The sequence below is a fragment of the Zeus faber genome, assembly GCF_960531495.2.
Source record: "Zeus faber genome assembly, chromosome: 16".
In the NCBI taxonomy this organism is placed as follows: domain Eukaryota; kingdom Metazoa; phylum Chordata; class Actinopteri; order Zeiformes; family Zeidae; genus Zeus; species Zeus faber.
Window position 1 is genome coordinate 11,661,008 of NC_137202.1, and position 26,370 is coordinate 11,687,377.

The following is a 26,370-nucleotide window of genomic DNA, read 5'->3' on the forward strand; positions in this document are numbered from 1 at the left end:
GATGCGTTGAGGATATTAAAATATAACGAGGAAGGATTTGATCGACTTTGCCCAAATTTGAACATCGCCGCCACTCAAGATGTCAGGGGCTGATGTCCCTTGAAGATTAAGAATGACCATGTGACAAAGTTTTTTGGGAACCTGGAGCGCTGTAGCCCATAATACGATTTGAACCCACTTCACGTCAATCAGTTGCATGTGTGCATTATCGTCATCGTTTTTGCTAGGCAACTGGTCATCAAGTGTCCACTCTACAAAGCCCAGATGCCACGTTAAGGAGGCGGAGTTGTGTAGGACCGGCTGATAATGAGAATAATGAGGTATTTTGGAGGGTTCCAAAAGACACCAATCAAAAATGATTGCGAAAACAAATAATGTTCAACATGAGATCTCCTCCAGGAGCAAGAAGGTGGAAGGTGGAGCTCTTAAAGCTTTAACCCTTAAAGGAAAGGGAAGTAGCAATGGAACATCTTAGATATAAAAAAATGTATACAGATACATCACACTTGACTCGAGTTGTACAGATGCTGGGATTCATTACCTCCAAAGAATGAAAAAAAGATTTATACATTGGTAAACTTTTGAAACTTAAAGGAGAGTTGGTCTAGGGTCAATGGTCGTGGAAGGACATTGGATGCTGTAGAAAACCATGGACGCTGTGGAAGGCTTTTGACGTTGTGGAAGGCCATGGATGCTGTGGAAGGCCACTGACGTTGGGGACGGCCATTGATGTTGTGGACGTCCATTGACATTGTGGACGGCCATTGATGTTGTGGACGTCCATTGACGTTGTGGAAGGCCATTGACATTGTGGAAGTCCATTAACGTTATGGAAGGCCAATGACGTTGTACATGGCCATTGACGTTGCGATGACGGCCATTGATGTTGTGGCCGGCCATTGATGTTGTGGACGGCCATTGATGTTGTGGACAGCCACTGGTGTTGTGGACAGCCATGGATGCTGTGGAAGTCCACTGACGTTGTGGACGGCCATGGATGTTGTGGAAGGCCATTGACGTTGTGGATGGCCATGGATGTTGTGGAAGGCCATGGACATTGTGAATATATATGGACGTTGTGGGTGGCCATGGACGTTGTTGAAGACCATGTAACTTAAAAAAGAGAAATAGTCCAGTGTTGGTGAAATCAGGGTTAGAAAACCAGAGATTCTTTGGTCCTGTATCTGTTTAGGCCTTGGTACTATAGCCAGCAAATAGCCATGAAAGTCTGGCAATCATGGCTGTCGTTTAGAAGTCCTTGTCCCAGCCAGATAACTCATCTGGAGGCTCTTCTTTATCTGCAGGGAACATGTCAAAGTGACTGTGGTCTGTCGGCCCCGTCACCTGAGGAAATAACACAAATTATTATTATCATCATCGTCATCATAATAAATCGGCAGAAACAATGCCAAACAAAACAATTTAAAGTGATTTCAAGCCCTGAAGTTAAACCCAAAATGATGTATGTCTTGGGTAAGAAAGAAAAACTACTTGCCCTTAACCTTAATGCATACTAATTGTTGTGATACACAATTTGACCAAAAATTACTTAAGATAGAGGGATTCAACCATCATATGTTTCATCCACATTTTATGGGAATTCTGAGTCAATGAAGAAATGTTGCAATAAATTGAAAAGGAATTTGGTGCATTTTCATCAGTTGTGTTAAATATTAACTTGCATATTATTACGGGCTCATACTATGAGCATTAAACGCATAAAAGTAACATGAAAGACAATTAAAATTGCTAATCACAATTACTTGTGTGACAATTAATCCCCAACTAAAATGGAGAGGGCAACACCTGACTTTCCTTATTATGTCAAACAGTAATAATGACTTTTTAACGAGAGTAACGGTAATTTCAACAGATATTATAAGCATTAGATAAGGCTACATATGTTGCCTTCAGGCAACATATGTAGCCGCTTAGGGCACCATCCGTGGTGATGGGGTGCCCACGCTCCAACAGTGCCCATGAGCGCGATGGCACGGAAAAACAGAAAAGTGTTTTTATTTCAGATAAAGGTAGGATATTTTATTGTACTCCATTTCCTTATGGAACAAAACAAGCACCGTGCATAATGGGGACACTTTCTCCGTCATAAATCTAAAAAGTTTATTAAAACCTGTACCGACCTCCCTTCTGAGCGGAGACGAGAGCTTCAGCAGCCTCAGACCGTCCCAGTTGAAACCCTGGAACCACCTGAAAGAAATCAGAAATATAGAGAGGTATACACACACACACACACACATACACACACACACACACACACACACACACATTTGAGAACAAGTCTCATGTTTAAATGTAGTCGAATTTGGCAGATTTCAACAGATGTTTTAACATGTATAATTTGTTAATGAATAAGATACCTAATAAATGTCTATACACATCAAACTGTGGTTGCTTATCTTTACAAGAGACCGAATAAAAGCGTGATACCAATAACGATTTCATTTATTTGAAGAGAATCCTTATTGGATAGATTTAAACACTTGGTTGTAAAGTAAATTGTTTTTTATAATGGAAAAAGGAGACTGGCATAATTTAAACGTACTTGTGTTTCTTGATCTCGATGATGCCATTCTTTTTGTTGCCCAGCCTTTCCACATGGTTGAGCCTGACGAGGGGAGAGACGCTACTTTAATGTGATATGTTATTAATCCGGTTTAGTCAGGATGTGCACTTCTGATCTGAACTGGACATCTCTGGAGGATTGGAAAGATTGTAAGACAATAAGGTGCCACTTTTATTCAATAATAATTTTAAAATTTGCTATGGGTTAGAGTCTGTTTGAAAATGCACGTTAACCTTTTATGATTTTTTTTTTTTTTACGTTTTAATCTGTTTTGAGCTTTTTTGTCTGTGCTTATCATGCTTTTTATTTATAAAAAACTGTCAATTGAACTTGTGCATGAAATGTTCTATACAAACAAACGAGATACCATCTGTTGTTTTACCTTGATCGGGGATCAAGTTTTAAAGGTAATTTATTTGGACTTGTTAAGATATTTCCAGGATATTCTCCTAGTCTGGGATCAGAACCTGCAGAGTCTCCGGATGAGGTCGTCGGGTCGCTTCCCGATCCTCTTGGGGAAGTCGACCTTCTCGATGCCGTGGAGGACCATGGTGTAGATCTTGATGGGGTCTGAGCCGGCGAAGGGAGGGCTGGGAGGAAAAACAGGTTAGGGTTACAGAGGTTCCCCAAAAATACAGAAGGTATACTATAATAGAATAAATATGTATAATAGTAGTAGTATAATAATAGTATAAATTGTAATAATAATAATAAATATAGCTGCAGGCAGAAATATACACAGTCCAGTTTAGTCTTGTTAGGTACATATTACAGTTTTCCAGGTTCTGTGAAAAGCCACACTCATTATTTTGTGTCAAAATATTATCGCCCTGTCCCCCAGTCCCACCAACCTCCCGGTCAGCAGCTCAAAGATGAGGATGCCCAGGGACCAGCAGTCGGCCCCAAAGTCGTGGCCCTTGTTGACGATGACCTCGGGGGCCACATACTCCGGGGTCCCGCAGAACGTCCAGGTCTTCTTTCCCAGACCGATCTTCTTAGCAAAGCCAAAGTCCGCCTGAAGGAGAAGAAGAAGAAGAAGAAGAAGAAGAAGAAGAAGAAGAATTGCATTATACACTACTCACAAAAAGTTAGGGATATTCGGCTTTCGGGTGAAATTTCAGGATTAACCTAAAATGCACTATAATCTTTACAGGTAAACTTAATTTTACCTTCTCTAAACTTTTGAATGCACATGTCAAACTGTTCACTGTTTCAGTACTTTTTGCACAACTTGCTGTTCTCTAACAAGGAGCTGAACGACAAAATTCACAACAGGTGTTTGATCCATGAATCCACCAATACATTTCCTGGTTCATTTAGAATTGGTATTTAAACAGTCCTCGTCATGATGCTGTTCACGTTTTGACATCATGAAACCAAGACGACACCTAACAACTGATCAACTGTACCTCGCCTTTGTGAGGCTTCAAACAGGATGTTCTCAGAGGAAAGTAGCCACTGAGCTTAGAGTGTCACAGAGTGTCATCAGCAGGTTGCAACAGAGATACAGAGAGACTGGAAGAGTCACAGAGAGGCATAGAAGTGGACGTCCTTTGGCCACATCCTACACTGATGACCAGTGTGGGAGGAGTGGGATGCTTCATTGTGAACAGTGCCCCGTGGAACCGGATGATGAATGCCACTCAACTCCAGGCACATTTAAGGGAGGTGAGAGGCACCCAAGTGTCACGTCAGACCATTCGAAACCATTTACACACCGTGGTCTACATGCTAGACGACCTGCAAGGGTACCTGACCACACCACCAGGCACAGGCATCATCGTCTTGCATGGGCCAGGGAGCATTTACGCTGGACGAGGGACCAGTGGCCTCTGTGCTGTTCTCTGATGAAAGTCAATTCACGTTGAGCAGAAATGATGGCCGCCAACGATGTTGGAGACGTCAAGGAGAGCGCTATGCATCAGCCACTGTTGTCACCAGAAGAGCCTTTGGTGGTGGTGGTGTTACAGTGTGGGCAGGTGTGTCTAGTCAATACAGAACTGCCCTACACTTTGTGAATGGTACAGTGACAAGCCCATACTACATGAAGAACGTCATTAATCCAGTCATTGTGCCCCTGCATGAACAACACAGGCCTAATTTCATCTTCATGGACGACAATGCTCCAGCTCATCGAGGTTGCATCATTAGGGAACGGCTGCTGGAGACTGGGGTACCTCAAATGGAGTGGCCTGCACTTTCTCCAGACCTGAATCCCATATAAAACCTATGGCATCAGCTGAGTCGCCGTGTAGAGGCTCGTCACTCCCCCAGAACCTCAATGACCGGAGGGCCGCCCTTCAAGAAGAATGGGGTGCCATGCCTCAACAGACAATAAGTTGACTTGTGAACAGCATGAGACGTCGTCAAGCTGTAATTGATGCTCAAGGCCACATGACAAGTTATTGAGACATTGACATTTTTTGTTGTGGTAAACCCACCACTGTTGTTGGCTTTTGTTTCAATAAATTGTTTGAGATGAGGAAATCACCATTGCATGCTTCTACTTAAATTTCTTTCATTTATCACTTTCATGATAAAATATCACTGTCGTGTGAACTTTTTACATTTTCCATAAATTTCACCCGAAAGCCAAATATCCCAAACTTTTTGTGAGTAGTGTATGTAATAGCAATAATTGAATACTAACACCATTCATTTTATGATAATACTGTAATAATATTAAAGACATTTTAATTTTACGTTTATAATAATTGTATTTCATATGAATCATTAAAAGAAAAAGGCCAAATCTGACCATTTTGACGTATCCCTCGTTGTCCAAAAGCAGGTTTTCTGGTTTCAGGTCCCTGTAGACGATGCCTCTGGTGTGCAGGTAGTCGAACGCCTCCAGGACGCAGCTGATGCAGAATCTGGCTGTGGGATCGTCAAAGAAATTCCTGGTGGGATGAGAAAGGATCAGGAGAAAACGTACAGTGTGTTCATTATGGATTCTGAATACACAATAGCTATGTCTTTCCAGCGGTGGAAGGCTCCCAAACGATTCGGTTGTGGTGAACAAATCCCATAAACGGCGAATGAGTTAGGAGTCACTCAAAAGGAGTGACAAAGAGTATGTTTATTGTTTTTATTTTGTGACCCTGTAACTGCAGCTAGACACGCAGGCCTTCCCCGGGACTCCACTCTCGATTCGCAAACAAAAAAGAGTCGTGAGCCAAGATTCACACATTTACTTCAAGCAGAGGCAACGGGTCCTGAATCATTTCGCGAACGAGAAAAGCAGAGTGTGCTTCAATCCAGCGAGTGAGAGAGAGAGAGAGCGAGTGAGTCGTGAGAGTCGTGAGTCACTCAGGCAAAAGAGTTGTGCCCAAAAGAGTACGTACCCAACCAGCTTCTTTGGTTTCGATTCAGTGAGATGGCAATGATCTTAGAGTAAAACCAACCCAAAGGAGTCGGACAAATCGAACCAATCTTTTTACCGAGTGACTCGTCAAGAACCGACTCTCAACAAAAGAGCCACAACTTCAACACTAGTGGAAACAACTGACTTTAATTTTGACACTGACATGAAAAGATGATCCAAATCCAGCACCAGAAAGCACTTGGTAGCATCTTGGTATTCCAAGTCATTGAACATCGAATTTCTTGAACTGACGGTGAGATTGGGGTTTTTAGATGAAGGACCTACACTCACATGTCCCTCAGAACGCTCCACAGCTCGCCCCCCAGACACGCCTCCAGCAGCAGGTACACAAACTTGTCATCCCGAAATGTCCGGAACAACCTGTTCAACACAGGGAATAGAAAACCCTCCATTAAAACCGCTATACACTGAATCCCACGGACAACGACACGACAACAACTCACCGGAAGGAAGTCCATTAATTTCAATGGTAAGTCGAAATGTCCAGCTGAGCAAACTGCTCTGCTGTTATGAAGAGGACTGAACTTTCCTGTTTTCTCCAAGATATTTTGTGATGCGAATATAATGGAATAATGTATTGTGAATTTAGTAAATACATAGTAATAAATTATATTGTATATACCATACCTATAAGAATGATCTATCTTGTGGAGTAACACATTGTTTATTCTGTATATTTTTATATATTTGGCTATTTCTGTTCTGTATTTTTAGCTATTTCTGTATATTTCGCAATTTTTCTTTATTTTTCTTTCTTTCTTTTTTTTAATCATAATTACACGTATATGAAAATGTACTTGACAGAATAAACTGATTCTGATTCTGAATTGCAGACATGTGCACGACTGACGGTTGCCACTGGGGACGGTGTTCCGGCAAGTCAGAGCCATTTTCAGATTCAGTGTAAAACCGGCTTTGGATTGACTGATTTTGGCTTTCAGTAGAGAGATATAAATAGCATTATATAAAAGCCTGAATAAATGTAAGGAACCTTTTAAAGCAGCTTCTACAAAGTGAAAATCAGTTCTACTTCTCTATCAAGCTTTTTTTCCAGAACATGTTTGGGAGTATTTCTTTCCACATAAACCGTGAAAAAATTCTGAGGCTGAACTATTTTGGCTGAACTTCAGATTGTCACATGTTTTTTTTTTTTTTGGCTTTTGTGGCTGAATGTCACAGTGGAAGGTAAATAAAACCTAATGTTAGATCCAGGCTCAGCAGCATTCTCTGAAGCAGCTCCCTGGAAACCACACTGGGAATGGGACAATTGTGTGTGTGTGTGTGTGTGTGTGTGTGTGTGTGTGTGTGTGTGTGTGTGTGTGTGTGTGTGTGTGTGTGCGTGCGTGCGTGCATGCGTGTATACGTGCGTGTGTTTACCCACCGGACTATGAAGTGTGAGTTGATCTGCAGCAGGATGTTCTTCTCGGAGTAGATGTGCTCCTGCTGGCTGGTGTCCACGATGTGTCGCTTCTTGATGCACTTCAGAGCGAAGGTAACCTCCTCCTCCTTCAGCTTCACCTGGCCACAACCCAAAATATATATTAAAACAAAATAAAAATATATATAACAACAAAGTATATATATATATATATATATATATATATATATATATATATATATATATATACTGTATATATACACTGTATGTTTGTCAAACGATTACAATATAATCACGATTTTCTATATATATATATATATATATACAATTTATATAATCACGTACATTTTCTCTCATGATGTGTGTTTAAAGGGAAACTAATGCCTTCGCTCATTAGACAATACCTCGCATATCTACCGCACATATCATATAGTGTTTTTGGCCGCTGTACCTTAAAGGAAAACTAAAGTTTTGTTTTTTAAACCTCATTTAGGGAGGCAAATGAGATTAATAGGGAGGCAAAAAAGCATTGAGAAAGGCATTTTACAATTTTGCCTTTAAACACACATTTAAAATATGGTTGGTGTTTTTTCTACATCAATATTATATTTCATATGAATTAATTTAATATATTTTAAGCCAGCAACGCTCATTTTTCAAACAAAATATGTATTTTTCCACCAGCTCCACGCGTCCGAAGCCGCCCATGCCCAGCGTGGCCACCACCTCCAGGGCCTGGAAGGGCTGGTGGGCCGGAAGGAGGGCGATCCGCTCCCTCAGTCTCCTCAGCTCCAGGGCTTTCGCAGAGTCCATGTGCGGGGACTGGGGGCTGGAAGAAAGCACAAAGGATGCATAGTTTTTGTGCAGTGTCAACCCCCCTAGAGCTCCCCCAAAGCATTTTCTTCCCACCAAAAAACATTTTTTATAGTTTGTTATTACGCACTCTGTGGAATACTCTATTCTGATCGGTCAATCAGTCGATCAGATTAATTGTATTCGTAATTGTGACTGGATCCTTGACTGGAATCCAGTGCAGTCCAGGATCTAGTCCAGGATCCAGTCTATGCATCCACTCCAAGGTATTGCAGATTGAGAGATTTTTTTTTTCGCATTCAAATCTGAACATAGATTTGGGGATTTCATTATTTTTTTTGTCTAGTGGCAACTTTTGTCTTTGTAACTATCTGTTATGTGTGTGTGTGTGTGTGTGTGTGTGTGTGTGTGTGTGTGTGTGGGTGTGTGTTCCTATAGGTGTGTGTGTGTATGTGTGTGTGCGTGTGTGTGTGCTGCTATAGGTGTGTGTGTGTGTGTGTGTGTGTGTGTGTGTGTGTGTGTGTGTGTGTGTGTTCACATGTGTTCCTATAGGTGTGTGTGTGTGTGTGTGTGTGTGTGTGTGAGTGTGTGGGTGTGTGTTCCTATAGGTGTGTGTGTGTGTGTGTGTGTGTGTGTGTGTGTGTGTGTGTGTGTGTGCAACTAGTGGTCCATGGCAACCGCGATGCTACGTCCACTCACAGAGCATTCCTCCTCTCGTCGCTTCTGGAGAGTTCCTCAACGTACTCCCTGAGGTACACCTGCAGCTCCTCGTAGGTGCCCACCATCTGGTTGAAGTTGCTACGGAGGTCGAAGAAAATGAAAAGAAAAAACACTAAATGATAGATGATAAAATTAGTCTGCACCTGTGTGTGGTTTTCCGCATTTTTGGGGCCTATATTTTGAGCCAGAGTCAGCTACAGACACAGGAAGTAAAGGTGAACGTGAAGGGTTGTTTAGTGTTTTATGTTTGTGTTAGACATATACTGTATATACATTTATATATTATATATGATACTATTATATGATAAAAATATATATATTTAGAAATATTTATATCGCTAAATAATAATAATAATAATAATAATAATAATAATAATAATATATAGATATATAATAATAGATATATATAGAATTTACAGTATATATATATATTCCAGATATGTATATACAGTATATAATTGATATATATATAAACATTAAATTACGCTGTTACTGAAACTCTGTGCAGTCGTTTTGGGAGAGGCAGGGTGAGATAAAAATAAAAATAAAAATAAAAATAAAAATAAAAATAAAAATAAAAATAAAAATAAAAATAAAAATAATAATAAAAATAATAATAATAATGATAAATATAGCTGCAGGCAGCAATACATGGGGTCCAGTTTATTTGATTTCGGCATGTGTTATATTTTTAGATTTTTGTGTAATGCAGCAAAATATGCCGGACTTATAAACATAACGTAGTTCCGTCCATGTAATTTCACGAATCCAATTTTCATGGCGTTACGTTTGAAGCATTTCTATTCAAACCAAACATCAACCATTGATTTTAAGTTGTAATGTGACATACGGTAAGTGTTGTATGAGATAGGTCAATTCTAAATGACAGTTCTAAATAGCTGAGTTTACAGTCTTCATTTTGTTTGTAAGTTCTAAAGTAGAGTAATTAGGGAATTTGGACAAGAAATGACGGAACAAGTGAGATAATTTTTTTTTTTAATGTTTTAAATGTTTTTTTATAACGACAGTACACAAACCAAGCCATCTTAAGAAAGGTAAATAAAGAACTTATTCGCATTCATTTTTCTTATTATTACCATTTTCTCTTACTTGGTGATGTCAGTCACCATATTGTTGTTTCTGTACCTGACACAGAAGTAGCCACCTGTCATAAATTGTCGTTGGATGGCGACAATGTTTGTTATCAAGTTGGTCATTTTGACCAGGTAACGATGCATGACAGACATTGTAATAGTTACTGTAACATCCAGATGAGGTTGCATTGCATCATTGGTGACTTCTAGAATGCCACTGATGTTGCAGTTGTACTTCTCCGTGAGTTGGAAATTGTTACAATTTTGGCAAATACATTTAATTTTAGAATCTTTAAATACGTGTTAATTGTTATTACAACTTTATTGAATATTTTCTGTCAATAATGTACAATTGGAAAAGTTTTGTTTAACACATTACTTGTCTATATTGTAATGCAGACATTAATGGAACTTTGACTTTAATTTGGCATTAGAATTATTATGTAGGAATTTGTCAATGCTACGAACACTTTCTGCCTTTTCATTAAAATAAGTTTGTTAAGTTTAGGTGAAGGAAAATGTTGATACATGACGTTTATTAAAAAAGTATTTTATTTTTTATTAAAACTTCTTAAAACTACTTCTAATCTTGTCATTATTATAAATTACCTTGTTGCATTGAAGTACATCCAGAGTATCAGTGACGGTAGGTGATGTTGTGTCTCGTATACTTCAACTATGACGTATGCATGTTGATTAACGATATTAGTCAAATTGGCGTAATTAATTTGCTGACTTTTTTCCTTGGATTAAATTTTCAGTAAATGACCTTTCCACGAAATGCGAAAAAGGTTGTGGCATTTCTATGAGTAATTACCATTGTACGGCTTCTATTTTTCCAACACCTTGCTGAATCTTGAACGCATCACTCAGTCCCACATTTCAGTGGATTTGACTTGATATGGTGACGAGTTTTTGTGGAGTACTTTTTATTGTATTTTTCATTAATCCAGCAAAGTAAAGGGGACTAGGGAGATTAAATATTAGTTGAACACATCTACTGACAGCTACCCGTAAGAAGCTGTATAAATACACACTTAAGTCACGCTGGACACAGTCCAAATGGATATTCTCAATCAGAATCTGTACATTTATAGAAAATAATATGATGACGTCATAAAGTGTCTTACTGTCAATCTCATCTCGTTCATTTTATAATGAGACGTGTGACGTGTCAGCAGCTGAATATTTCGGGTCAAAGTTGTTCGGTTCTTCACTAATATCTGCTCCGTATGTGGATAGATTTGGATAAAATTTAAACTATAAGATCCTTGTGATATACTGGTTTAAACGACACCTTAACCGTGTTCGTAGGTTCTGCCAAAGTTTGTCTTACAGATACTTTTAGCCGGGTTGGACATATTTCGGTGTGAAATGCATTTGACCACGTCTGTGATATACGTCAAATTTGGTCAGTTTTTCGGAAATTTCTACTCCATGGGTGAATGATTTGGATGCGGTTCAAACAAGACGTACCGTGTTTGTAGATTCTGCCGAAGTTTGTGTTCCCAATAGTTTTAGGTTTTCAAAATTCCGAGAATTCTTCCCAAACAATAACAATAGAGTCCTACGGGCTGGAGCCATAATAATAATAATAATAATAAAAATAATTTAAAAATAAATAAATAAATAAATAAATACATTAAAAAAAAATAATAATAATAATAATAATAATATCAATAGTAATAATAATAATGATAATAAAATAATATATATATATATATATATATATATATATATATATATATATATATATATAATAATTATTATAATACTGTTAGTAATAATAATAACAACAACAACAGCAGTAATAATAATAGTAATAATCATAACAACAACAACAACAATAATAATAATAATAATAATAATAATAATAATAATAATAATAATAATAATAATAATAATGTACGACTCACTCTCGGTCAACCACCAGGCACTGCGTGTCGTTCTCGCTGCAGATGATATTTGCAGAGCGAACATCCTCACTGTGAAGAAACAGAATAATGAGGTTCCAAGTGGTATCAATAATGAAAAACTCTTTATTTTTACAACAAATAAACACTGAACCAAAAAAATCAGAGTCTGAGTCTGAGTCATCATCTGTACTGTTTGTTGTAAAATGATGATTTCCACCTCACTGAAGTAGGACGGCTCTGGAAGGCTGTGTACCTAACCGTCTAGTATCTGTTTTTTGGAAAACATTTGGGATAATTTTCCTAAAATAACAAAAACCTTATCTTCACTTTGAAGTAGTGTAACTATGTAAAAACATAAATCTCTGTATGTTGGATATTATTGTACCTAATGAGCGCCTTCTCCCCAAAGTAGTCCCCCACACCAAGGGTCTTGATTTCCTGGGGTTTGCTGTAGCCCTCTGTGGTCTGAGTGACAGACACCTACAGGAAATCATTCAATTACTGAATTACTAGATAGATAGATAGATAGATAGATAGATAGATAGATAGATAGATAGATAGATAGATAGATAGATAGATAGATAGATAGATAGATAGATAGATAGATAGATAGATAGATAGATAGATAGATAGATAGATAGATAGATGGATGGGATGTTCAGAATAGGATTTCAGGTAAAGCATTTTAAATAGAAACATTCTGGGAAATATGGAGTGACTGATATTTGTTGATCTAAAAAGCCAATGACTCACCTGTCCCTTTGCTATAATAAAGAAAGTGTTGCCCTCTTCTCCCTCTCGGATGATATACTCTCCTTTATTAAAGTAATCCTGAAGAAAATACAAAAGGAGAGACTCATTCTTAAACCCATAACTCTTTCACTACATTAAACAGCCCAATGTTTAGGATTAAATTAGAATTTAAAGACTCACGACTTCAAGGCAATCCACAATTTTGGCCAGTTTCTCCTCAGGCAGCCCTCTGAGTAGAGACACACTTTGGGAGACAGAGAAGACAAAATATACAAATTACAATAACTCCTCATTGCACTTTTCGATTTTCTCCCTAACTTTTGGAGCCGTTTAGTTATTGAATGCCACATGGCAACCAGTGATAAACAAAGCACGCCTAGCGTTTCCTCACAAACGCTAGGAGCGAGCCTCAATAGTGGTGAGCAGAAGTGAATCGAGCAACCACCTGAAACACAACAGTTTGGAAGTGAAAGACAGCTCAGCGGAGGGAATAGAATAGATTTTTGTAAAAATAGGCCTTAATTCATCAACTGATTGAGTATGGTTGCTTGGTTGCAAAGAGGCGGAACAGGTGTTTTTTCTCTTTTTTGGGGGGGGGGTGGGAGTGGGTGTCCCAACTTGGATAGCCATATGTTGCCTTTTGACAAAGTACCATTTTAATAAGAGCTTCGAGATTATTTTGTGGTGAAATCGGTTATGTGTCAAAAACGTATGGTCTTGGGTTAACTGTAAGTATGGCTGCAGGGAGGGAAACAGAAAGCATTAAGTGGATCAGCTTGGAAAAACTTGCAAAATTTAAAAGACAGTGCTCGCAAACACATATACTCAATATTTCAATTAAATATGTTGGTTTCCTGACTGCTGCCGTGCATTAAAGAGCATTGAGATATAACTTTTTGAACATAGGAAATGCATTTTTTTGATGATCTGGAGTCTGTATCTGAATATCTCGGATCTTATTTTGGATTCGAGTACTTAATAGCAATGCATTTAAACTGGTGGACACCCCTTTCTGTTTTTGTTGAGTGCTCTAAAAGAGGTATACAAAGATGTCATCTTGGTTGTACCTGCGCAGGAAGCTGAAGTACTCCATGTGCCGAGCCTGGGTGGTCCTCATCATGATGGTCTGGAAGGTCTGACGCTCCAGGGCCCAGATATGAGACCTGGACACCGCTGGACCAGAGAGGAGGATAAGTGAGGATAAATTTCCTGAACCCTTTCACTTCAAATGTTTCATTTTTTTCATTCGTCAGTTGTATATGTTGAGTATGATTATGTAGCTAATCCAATTGTGTGATCCAAAAAATCGTATATTATGCAATCCCTGTATTCTTCAGGTGGATGTTCACTTGTCAAAGACCTGCTTGGTCAAAACCTAAGGAGATAAATAAAGTGCTAATTTTTTTACTTCAGACATTTAAGAACACAATAATGTAACCTCATTTCTGCCAGGGACAAAAATAAATCTAGAAAAATAAAAAAGTAAAAAAATAAAATAAATATAGCTGCAGGTAGCAGCAATAGGTATACTGATACACCAGAACCGACACCAATTACAAATTTTAGAGTTCCCATGAAACGTAGCATCAGTTCATGCTGTCGCCCCTCTTTACCATCAGCATTACTACTAAAACGAGTTACAATTTTCTAAGTTTCCCTTGAACGCAGCATCAGCCGACGTAATGACTCGAGTTTTCTGAGTCCTGGACACGCAGAATTACTACTACAAGCCACACTGAAAATAAAATTGAGAAGGTGGCTGTCTCCTACCTTGTAGTCCACAGAGTCCTGCCTCACACTCTCTGTGGAAGGAAATCACTCTGTGTGGAAGTTCCCAACAACACAGTTCCATTTAAACAGATTTGACACTGCATGTCCCTCAGAGACATTTCATAATTTTTTTTTAACTTTTGGGACTAAAATAAGACAGACACAATTCAGCCCTGTTACTCTGGAGCTGCAAGCGAACTCTATGTGTGAGGACACACACAAGGAATATGTTTTGGACTGTTTTGGACTCCTACACTGTGTATGTTACGACTGGTTGAAATGTCGAAATACAGGAGTGACATGGCACCGGGTAACTGTTTATGCGAACAGAATGCGTTTATTTACAAAAAGGGCAAAAGACATAAAATATCAAATGAAAAGCTCCAACGACGTCAACCGGGTTAGACGATACACACACGCTCACACACACACACACACACACACACACACACACACACACACACACACACACACACACACACACACACACACACACACACACACACACACACACACACACACACACACACACACACACACACACACACACACACACACAGTTTGTAATCACTACAGACCGATGGAGTCTACACCACCCAGCTCGCACGATGCAAATGGGCGCCTGGCGCCACAACCTGCACATATCTGCAATGCACGAACATTCTACTACTTCCAGTCAAATTTCATCAGTTTTTCATGAATTCCTGCTCCAGATGTAAATCGATATGGATCAAATTTGAACCATGTCTGAACCGTCCTGGTTCTAACGAGACCTCAGCCGAGTCCGTGGGTCCCGCGATTTTCGTGGACAGTGAAAAATGCGGAGGATAATAATAATAATAAAAATCCTAACAATAACACTGGACCTGTAATAATGATAATAATAAATATAATCTAACGTGACCTCCTATTCATAAAACACTAGGCTAGACTTGTTTTATTTATGTGAACTGTTATGATTGACTAGAAGTCTGTCCGCCTTTCATATGTACAATACATTACATTATGCCATTTAGCAGTACATAGCTACAGCATTTATCTATCTGTTTGTCTAGAACCCACTGACACCGATCACCTATCAATCTATCTATCTATCTATCTATCTATCTATCTATCTATCTATCTATCTATCTATCTATCTATCTATCTATCTATCACCTATCTATCTATCTATCTGTCTATCTATCTGTCCGTCACTATTTCACACGGCTTTACAAAATTAGTGACTCATTAGTAAGTCATTATTATGAGATACGTCTTACAGATTACATATAGATAGATTTAATTTTATTGAAAAAAAAATTCTAGATTTTGTTTTATTTTTATCCCTGGCGGAAATGGGCTTTCATGAACAATAGATTAGAAACACAAAAAAATAAAGAAAAAACACAACAAACAAGTAAACACTTATTTTCTGATGCCCCTATTTTATATCATCTTAATCTAATTTGGATATTAACATAAATTGAGTTCATTATTACTATAATACAGTGGTATCTCGACTAATGACCGCATCTACTTATGACTAATCCAAGATACAAGTAGTGATAGTCGCGAAAATTTCTATCGACTTGCGACCGACTGCTCTAAAATACGACCGTGGAAGTTTGCAGTTGCCGCGTCGGCTGCCAGTCAGCATTCAGTCAGCGGGCGACCTACATCGTGGCTTGTCGATATTTTTGTTCATACTTATTGTGTTTGTGCTGTGTATTTTGTTTATTTTCACCCTTCATGATTTCATAATTTCTATGGGAAAAATTGCTTCAACATACGACTGTTTTAACATACAACCGTTCTTATAGAATGAATTACAGTCGTAAGTGGAGGTACCACTGTATACATAGTATATGTATATATATATATATATATATATATATATATATAAAGCAGAGGTTTAAATTCATTTTCCTTTGAACATCTTTTATCCTGAATCTTGGCAAAGGATGTGTACAACCCTTTTTTGATTTTAGAAATGAACGTATGGAGATATGAGCTCCTTCTCGGCTCGAGCTAAATCATAGCTATTAAATGTTCTTTAGTTAAGTGTGACACAGTTGTTCAAGCCTGCTTATATTATGCTACGGAGAGATCACCCGAAGCGCCGCAGACGGGGGAAACAAACGCGAACAGCTTCAGTGTTTGTCTTCGGATGATTCAGGTGGGTGGAGGCTGGGGTGGGAATTTGACCCAGTGGCAAGTGCTGGAAAGTTTTGGAACAATTGCAGAGAAACAGCCACAAATCCACTCACCGGTGACCTCGTTTGATTATGAAAGTCATACAGCTGCACAAACCCCATTAGGTAGGTGAATAGTAATGAGGCTCTTATAGGCGGTTTTGAATTTCAATGAGATGACGGTTGATGGGTTTTACAGAGGGAAACCCTTCCTGTTCATGTGCAACATCTGATCTGACTCATACGTGGACGTGGTTGTCGCACATATATGACACGGTAATGCCTTCAGTCACCTCAGGGGGAACGCATTTATTCAAACATATTCCCAATGGTTCCCCCGTGATGAGAACCTACTGCAGACGTGTGCGGTAGTCGGTGACAGTTTGTTCAACGCTTGTTCAACCTCCTCCTCCTTACCTTTGACGGTCGCTGTCCTCTTGCAGTTGTACAGGATCGCCAGCTCTCCGAACGCCGTCCCAGCATGCATCTCTCCGAGGTGCTTGCCGTTCTGAATCACCTCCAGAAAGCCCTCTGAGGTGCGCAACACAGGGGTGGACGTCACTTGTTTTGTTGTCGCCAATCCAAATTTCAAGTGTGGTGCTGAAAGGTAAACGCTGAAGCGCAGATGGAATAGGAGCGCCTGTGGATCTTTTAAACCTTACCTCGACAGTCCGAATGTATAAGTTATTTTCCATAACGCAGCACGACAAGCTTCCTAAACATGTTCCACCAGATCAAAATCCATGTTTGAGAAAACTCCCCAAGAGAACCCTTCTTAAAACCTTCTTACTAATAGAGCCAGGTCTGTGTAGGAATATCATATGTCCAACTTGACCAACACTTGGACCAACAATTGAACTGGATTGGTAAATACTATAAATGGATGACACCCAGCCCACCTGCGAGCACGTAGAGGTAGTTTCCGGGTTCTCCCTCTTGGATAACCAGCTGGCCCTCGGCGTAGATGGTCTCGTACATGCAGTCCACCATCTCCTTGGTGTGCTGCGGCTCCAGCTTCTTCAGGAAGTCGTTGTTCGTGATGGCGCTGTTGATCAGTTTCTTTGTGCTGGAGGCAGAAAACAGAAACAAAAAATAAATCACAAGCGACGTGAACGCCACAAAAAAACATTGGCAAGTCACTTTTCAATGCTGGATGAGCAAAGGTCTGCTGGAGCAGGAAATCAATGGTCTACATACACCTCCATGGACCCCGGCCAACAACACAAAGAGGGAGGGTCTGCAGTGAAAATAAGTAAGATAAGCACATCTGGGTGGAACTATGACAATTTTAAGTAATGAAGCCAGAAACGTGTTGTCCTTGAAAAAATATTTATTATAACGTCTGAATTTTCATTAGTTGCACAACATGAGGAATGGAGGCTTCTATTGTTTCCACCTGGAGAAAACCCATACAGAAGATACACCAGTTGCAGCTGTGAGCTGAATAAAGTGTTTCATCAAACTTTGGCAGACTTTGGCTTTGGCAGTTGAATCTTTATTTATTGTCAATTGAACAGTTCCAGTGATTGCAACCTTACACTGACAATCCTGGTTGGATTCCAACAGAACTACAAGAACATTTCCACTTCTACCTCAGATCTTGGAGCCTAAACTGTATGTATCCTCCTATTTCATGATATTTTTTTTTATGCACCAATGTGTGCCTTTTCTGCGTCAATATACGGTGGAAATGTGTTTATTTATGAAATTTTATGTTTTAATTGGACGGGACAAATGCACGTGTTCTAAATATTGAGGGGGCAAATCCCCTTGCATCCCCTCCGAAATAATACGCTTATGTTATCACATCACAAAGATGATGTGCCAATTCATTAACCTAAGAAGGAGCTTTCTATCAACTGATGCACTGAGAGTGTTAGGGTTTGTATAATTGAAGTCCACAATTGCCAAACAAATGCGTTCAGAGCCCATGGAGCTCCTGTGCAACACCCACCTGCCCCCACCCCCATTCCTCCTCCTATTATTCCACGATGCTAATTCAGGCTTTCAAGTCTGAACACAGTAATGGGGCAGTACAAAGGCTTGGACAGCACTGTCTGACAGTGGCCGTTTCCTCTGGGAGGAGTATGGTTGTTGCTAGCATTCACCAGACAAACATTACAGTCGCATCAACATAAAATCTGAATAGGTTTGGCTTCAGCTCCGTTCATTTATGTGGAGAGTCTGAAACCGGACGTGAAACGCTCAAGATTTCTGCGTCCAATCTAGGACCCAGGATGCATTGAAAATTGTCAACTCTTGCGCCAAATTTTAGATGCGTCAATGGAAGGCACTTTCTTTTATTGAAACTGGGCTTAGAACAAAGTTCTGTATATAAATTAATGATGTTATCAATGCATCAACTATCAATAATTCTCTTTGTATTAATGAACTGTGTATTTTAATTTGCTGCCACTATAAAAGGAAAGCTCTCATTCATGGGAAATTGCAAATGTCCAACTGAGCAAACTACTCTCTGTTGTTCTGGAGAAGACCCAGCTTTCCCATTTTCTCCGACATACTTTTTGATACGAAATCTAGACACATAGTGGCCGCACCCACTAGGGGGCGTAGTCGGATTGTGGACATGGTCTTACTGTGAGTCCTTGCGGACGCAGGCCCTCTCAACTGAGGCGTGAAGGTCCGGAAGCCCCCGGCAGAAGTTCTGCGAGGTGGGCTCGGCCGAGACACCTTCCTTAGCCTTGAGGCGGCGGTGGACCTCGACGGCAAGGCGGTGGAAGCGACTGGGGCCCTGGTTGATGATGCCGAGCAGCGGGCGGCTATGGCGGAGCGGCATCGGCGGCGAGCGGCCCAGGTTGTTGATGTTGTTGCTGTTGATGTGGTTGTAGCCAATGGCATCCTGGAGCTTCTCGATCTGGGAGATCTTGGCCTCCAGCTCCCTCTGGAGAACCTGCAGCTGGAGCTCCTGCGCTCGGAACCCCCGGTCCCGCCGAGCCAGCTCCTCCTCCAGGTGGGCGATTCGCAACCTGAGGGGGGAATTATGAGTATATCAATGTATCAGTATATCAATATACAAAAAATATGAAATAAGATATTTGATTGGTGGCCAACCTCAAGGGCTCTGTGTCCCAGCCAGTGTGGTCCTTGTGGGTGGAGGCCAGGCAGCTGTTCCCATCGGCCCGTGGGGCTTTTATTGAACCGTTGCCCATGGCCAGGCGTTGTCCGGCCACCATAGGAACGGCCCTGGGCTCAAACTCAGCCCAGAGAACGTCTCAAATCTGGATCTCTGGTTCCAGAAGGTTCCTCCTCACCATGGGAACAGCCCTGAGCTCCAACTCAGCCCAAGCAGCGTCTCAGATCTCCAATTCCAGAAGGTTCCTCAGAGTTTCGAGGACTCCTCCGTCACACATGCCCGATGGGTGTGGGCAAAGTTATCAGTTATCAAACTTATCTTATCCTATCTTATCGTATCTTAATCATCTTATCTTTGACTATCATCTTATCCAATAATCATATCTTATCTTCTAATCTTATTAAATCTCACCTTGCATTATCGTATCTTATCTTAACCAGGGTTGCAAACGTCTACTTGTTACTACTTGTTACATTTTTACATTATCATCAAATACCTTGTACTCCAACTACTGTAATGTTGTGCAAATCATTTGTAAATAAGCACATGCCATGTTAAAAAAAATTGAATACAATACAATAATTAATTAAAATTGATTAACACTGTAGTCCAAAGTGTCCATTAAAAACTTTATTACCTTTTCCTAACATTATCCGTAAGAATTTATAAAAAAAAAAAAAACAAGTCCATTGAACACATAAAAACAAGCATCGTTAAAGCAATAAATGTCAAAGCCTGAATTAATCTGCCAGGAATTAAAGAATGAAACTATATTTTTTTACTTACAGACAGTATAGGAACATACACAATCCAGATTAATCCATCTTGATGTCCATCCTCATTGTTGTAGTTAAATTCTTTTTTTGTTTGTTTTTTTTGGCTTCAGTGAGAGCCAACTTGATATGAATCGGTGGGTTATTGTCAGTAAATCTGATCAAACTGAGCTCCATCAGCTGAATGATGCTTCTTGCTGGGAGAGACTCAGCTGCAGTACCAAACAGGGAAACATGGAGGTGCCTGTCTCCCCCTGTTGGCCACCGGGAGTATTTAATTTACAATATACTGTGTCCTATTGATTCGTTTATATTAGTATACAAGATGTAACCGGTAGGATTATTTTGTAGAGAAAAAAGTATAACAATTGTTAATATGTATTCCATATTTGTTTAGCTGCCACTTAATAAGAAACAGCCATTTAATGTATTTTTGTTACACATGTGCTCCTACTAAACAGTAGGGCCGAGTCCCGTGTTGGTCGCTCAGCTAAAGTCTGTAGCCGGTGCTTAATCAGTGAATTTTCATTTCCAAAATATGCTCCACCTTCCCTCCCCTCTAGTTCTTGAGAAAGTGCAAGTACCAGAAAGCCATAAGCTCAGGTGAAACCTAATGTCCATGTTCTAAAATACATTGATGACGGTAGTGAGGCTGCCCTTCAACCAAGAGCTCCTGAGTCAGATTCCTCTGATTTTGACTATTAAAGTCCAACTTATTGATGGAATCGCCCTCTTTCATTTTAATATTTTAGTGTAATTTAGTACAGTTTATGATAACTACAGGATGTTATAATGACCATTGACCTGCATGGCAGCTGGTAGAAAGAGCGAGAGAGGGGAGTGTGTCACCGTATTTTTTGTTGACAGCTGTTTCTGTCTATGATCGCTGTGATTAGAGTATATTTTCTGCATTTTATACAAAGTAAATTCCTTTGATTATTTAAAGTTATTGAACATATATTTTGATCTTCGCATATTTTTTTTGGTAGCGTCAGATAACAAGCAAACAAGACCCTACCTTAACCTCTCAGCGACCTTTTACTTTGTTTCCAGCAGTCGCTCGGTTTTTTGTCAAGGCGCATGGGATCAAATGAAAGGTTTTGCAACTTATCAATCATCGAAGGGAATTGATGGAAGAAGGCGCCGCCTGTCAATTATTACAACTTCCAGAGGCGCAGTCAAAGCCAAGCCGAAGAAGCCGGCTTACCAGTGCACATTAAGCTCTGTATTAATGGAAGGGATGTGGCTTGAATATTCACTGCCGTTTGTCCATTGGGGACGATTGGCTGATTGATTACCGGTTGTGAGTTGGTGCAGAGTGCTGGCATTAGCCTGATTCTATGGATTCCTGGTGCTTTAGTATCTCCGTGCTGTCAAGGAATCTCCGCTTTGTCTCTTGGAGGTTGCCGCTGCGCTGCTGATGTGCAATGTTTTCTGGATGAAGCTCTTTTCGGTCCGTGAATGTGTTTTAAATGCACAAACAGTGTATTGAAAAGAAAGTTAAAAGGAAATTAAAAGAGGAAACATTTGTCAAATAAATGCTGGTGTTGCAGGATCGGAAATGGGGTGTGGAAAAGAGAAACTAAATTCACTGAAAAGGCCTTTGTAAATAATAATAATAATAATAATAATAATAATAATAATAATAATAATAATAATAATAATTATTATTATTATTATTATTATTATTATAATTCAAAAGCTTTAACGGATACGTAAAATGACTGTGAATAAAATTAAGGACTCATACCACAAATGGACTCATTAATGAAAAAAAGGAAAATGTCTCACATGTACACCCCTTTAAAAGAGTTTAATTCAACTTTGTGAAAATGCAACGGCTTCACATAATATGTTGATTCCTTTACTAAAAGAGGATGAACAGAGCAAACAAAATGAATGGTTTTCCAGCATTGTGGAATACAGTGACACATTTAAAAGGGATGTTGAACAGTGGTTGAGTGAACCAGAGGAACTGCTCCACCATGACAGTCGTGTTCAATCTGATCCTGTAGGAATGAATGAACAAATGTATTTTCTTCCAAAAGCTGATGATCCTTAAGTACTTACGTGGGCTGCATCCATAATCATGACGGATGACTTGCAAGATGATGTAAACCCGAGCGACAGTGTGTCAAACGTGGGAAGCAGAGTATCCAGATCACAAAACTCTGCAACAGGAAGAAAGTCTACTGCTTCTAATATTTATTCCGCATGTCTTAGAGCGGAGGCTGACTTGGCAGCATTAAACATAAGACAAAAATTATGAAAGGAAAAACATGAACCGGAAGAAGAGGAGGAAGGGCTACGTAAAAGGAAGGAGCAGCTTCAATTTGATAAGGAAATTGCAGCACACATGGCTTAACTAAATGTGTCCAAATCTCAGAGCATCCAAAGTGGGATAAACTCTTGCACAAAGCAGTCAGCTGGAATTAACTCATATATGTGAAAAGGGCAAGAAAAAATGCGAAGCCTCAATACTAAGGCCAATCAATTTATACCACAAATGTCACAAAAGGAAATCAAAGGTGACCACCTGGCTACAGGAACTAAGGCTGAAGAGAAAAATCAATCTCAGTTTATTCGATCAGAGCCTGTGTCATTAAGATGCCATGAACCTGAGCAACATTCAGTGTATCGCAATGCTCAATTAAATACACAAATGCAATGGAGATGCTTCGAATGCAAATATTGGTCCACAAAATGAAGATCAAAACAATATGTTTGGCATTATGAGAAAGCAAAATGAAATAACTACACTGCTGATACAGCAGCAATGTCTCTCATCTTTGGCAAAGAGAGAGATACCCAATCTGCAATGATGATCCATTAAAATATCATAAGCTTATGAAGGCTTTTGAGAACGGTGTGGAAAGGAACACTGGGAGCCATAGCGACCGACTCATTTCATGGAGCAGCACACAAAAGGTCAGCACACAAAGGTGCCCCCACCCCGGCACCCCCACCACGGTCGCCTCCACCCCGGCACCCCCACCGCGACCGCCCCTGCCCCGGCACACCCCGCGCGTCCACTCGCCACTGTAAGCTAGGTTTATACTTGCCTCAAGCGCGAGGGCGTGAGGGAGCGCATGATGCAAATTACATCACCAGAGTGTGGTGCCATGGCACGTGGGGACTTGTGCAATGGTTGCACCCTCTGAGATCTTCTTAACTTGGCGTGAGGGGCGTTCCCTGGAAATGCATTGGAAGCAATGGGAGATCAGCGTTTTGCTGTTTTATTGCTGACACGTTGGCCAAAACTGATCTGCAGCACAGGTCAGATGTGAAATTCCAAGTCTACCAATCACTTTTTGACGCAGAGACAAAACAGAATACGCAAAGAGCTCTTTCAGGTTTGGTGATTATTGTAAATTAACAGGGTCGTTGTAAAGTTCAGTTTACAAATAAAAGGTAATGTTTTTATTGGTATTTATGCGCAGTTTCTTTTTGGAGAATCTTGCGATGACAGAGAATAATTACACATTGTGTGTTCTTGAACGGAACGGTTCAATGCTGAGCAAGACATAACTTCAACCCCCCTCTCTGGTCTCAGCATGGTACGGGCAGACAGACCAGCTCCTTTTCTCCTTTTCCGCACTTTTCTTGTTTATTTTCCCCGCCATTGTCGTTTCAACCACCAGGAACAGCAATTCCTTCTTGGCACAAGCTCTGATGCTGTGCGTGCAGCCATGTTTTCGTGGTGTCTAGTTCGTGTACTAATTCCTGCTTCACGCGGTACTTTCTCTCTACTGCCACCTGTGGTTTCTGAGAATACTGCAACAGCGCAGGGAAGGAAAATAAATAGTACATAAATTCACCGACCTCCCGAGGGAGCACCCACGCCCGTCGCATTCTATGAATAGCACCGGATCTATAATTGTGTGTGCGTGTGTGTGTCGTCTTAGGGAGCGATCGGGGCGCAATTGGTGCACATTGTGTTTTTATTTCGCAAAATGTACTTATTGAACGAAACAAAAAAAGCACCGTGCCCCTGTCTGGATTTAAAGATTTCATCCACGAGCTTGAGCCGAAGCACACAGTCCCTAGCCGCCCGACAACCACTGTGCCGCTGTGCATTTTCCTGCTGTGTTTACTTCCATACAACAGCGTTCTGCCTGTGACGTCTTTGTTACTTCTGCGCATGCGGGTCAGTTCAGGACCATGACCAGTTCACACCGGAATCGGATATTGGTCACATTAAAAAAATTCATGTGAACAGCCAAACAAAAAAATCGGATCTGAGCAATAAATCTGAGCACTAAGGCTTCCAGTGTGAACGTAGCCTTAGACATATCTGAGAAAGTCTGTGGCATGGTCTTGAGATTCAAGACCTGGCTCTTGTCTCAAAGGCCAGAAGTGGAGACAACAACACAACTGAGGAGGAGAGGAGACAACTGAGCATAGCTCTTGCACAGTCTGACTTTGTTGTGGAAGAACAACGATGTTCATTGGAGAAAGATATGGAAACTTTCAAGAGGAAGACGGGTTCAAGTTGTCTATAACTGGAGGAGCTTGAGACAGCAGAACTCGAGATTATCAAGTTGGAGATCATCAGGTTCAGCCAAAGGAAGAGGTTTCCAGAGGAATTCTCCAGGCTGCAAAGGGGCAGCCTGGACACTATTTCGGACTGTTCGATGTGAGGAGCAGAAGGATTGTAGCGAAGAGGTATGAAATCATTTTTACCTGCCTGGCCCTACGAGCAATCCACTTTGAAGTGGCACCTTCACTGGGCACGGATTCTTTCATAAATGCACTCAGACGCTTTATAGCAGGATGTGGTCAAGGTCTTGAACTGCGCTCTGATAACAGGACAAACTTCATGGGAGCAGAGTGTGAATTGAGAACAGCCGTTGAGCAGTGGAGTGAGTCGCAGATTAATGATGTTCTTCTCCAGAAAGGAATAAAATGGACTTTTAACCCCCTAGCTGGCTCACACCATGGAGGATCTTGCGAAAGGTTAATTGCGGAAAGTCCTCAATTCCAATTAAAATGTGCAAAACTTGGACGAAGAAGGCCTTCACAAGGGGTTTGTGAAGTGGAAGCCATCATCAAGGGCCGTTCAATTACCAAAGCATCCATGGAGCCTAATGACCTGTTACTTTTGAAGACTATACCATCTTTGCCACAAGGAGACTTCCAAGAGGCAAAAATACTATGATGGTTGCAGACAATGCAAGCAGGTCCAGTACATGTTAAAATTGTTCTGGAAGGGATGGGTTAAAGAATACTTACCTCAACTGCAGGAGTCACAGATGGTCAGGAGTGAAGCATAACCTCGTCCCTGGACATAAAGTGCTTATAGTGGACAACACGGCACCTCGTAATTCCTGGGTCATGGGAGGAGTCCTACAAACCTTTCCAGACAGGAGAGGCTTTATGCGTCAGCTGTAAATCAAAACAAAAAGCAGCTGCCTGGACCGGCCAATAACCATGGTCTGTCTGCTACAGGAGGCCAGAGCTGGATAAGGTGTGGCTGATACACATTGTGACACTTTGACCTCTACCTAGACTCTGACATTGACTGACAGATATACACCGATCAACCACAACATTAAAACCACCTGCTGAATATTGTGGAGGTCTGCCTTGTGCCGCCAAAATAGCTCTGACCTGTTGAGGCATGGACTCCACACGGGCTCTAAAAATTGTCCTGTGGTATCTGGCATCAAGATGTTAGCAGCAGATCCTTTAAGTCCTGCAAGTTGTGAGGTGGGGCCTCCATGGATCAGGCTTTTTATTACAGCACATCCCACAGATGCTCGATCGGATTGAGATGTAGGTAATTTGGAGGCCAAGTGAACACCTTGAACTCTTTGTCATGTTCCTCAAACCATTCCCAGCAGGGCACATTATCCCGCTGAAAGAGGCCACTGCCATCAGGGAATATCGCTGTCATGAAGAGGTGTACGTGCTTTA

General features: G+C 40.5%; 1 protein-coding gene across 1 annotated transcript; it reads right to left on the minus strand.

Annotated features, from left to right (window-relative positions):
* Positions 1 to 784: 784 nt before the first annotated feature.
* On the minus strand, positions 785 to 19,781 carry prkg2l (protein kinase cGMP-dependent 2, like; the record flags this gene model as incomplete). The annotated part of the gene is made up of 19 exons (XM_080016548.1): positions 785 to 1,344; positions 2,142 to 2,208; positions 2,564 to 2,626; positions 3,052 to 3,174; positions 3,436 to 3,599; positions 5,343 to 5,484; positions 6,240 to 6,329; positions 7,351 to 7,487; positions 8,029 to 8,176; positions 8,860 to 8,958; positions 11,891 to 11,959; positions 12,276 to 12,370; positions 12,644 to 12,721; positions 12,824 to 12,887; positions 13,711 to 13,816; positions 17,005 to 17,118; positions 17,487 to 17,653; positions 19,185 to 19,574; positions 19,660 to 19,781. The coding sequence occupies 19 exons, from the start codon at positions 19,779 to 19,781 to the stop codon at positions 1,249 to 1,251; spliced, it is 2,334 nt and encodes a 777-aa protein (XP_079872674.1). The 3' UTR covers positions 785 to 1,248.
* Positions 19,782 to 26,370: the final 6,589 nt, after the last annotated feature.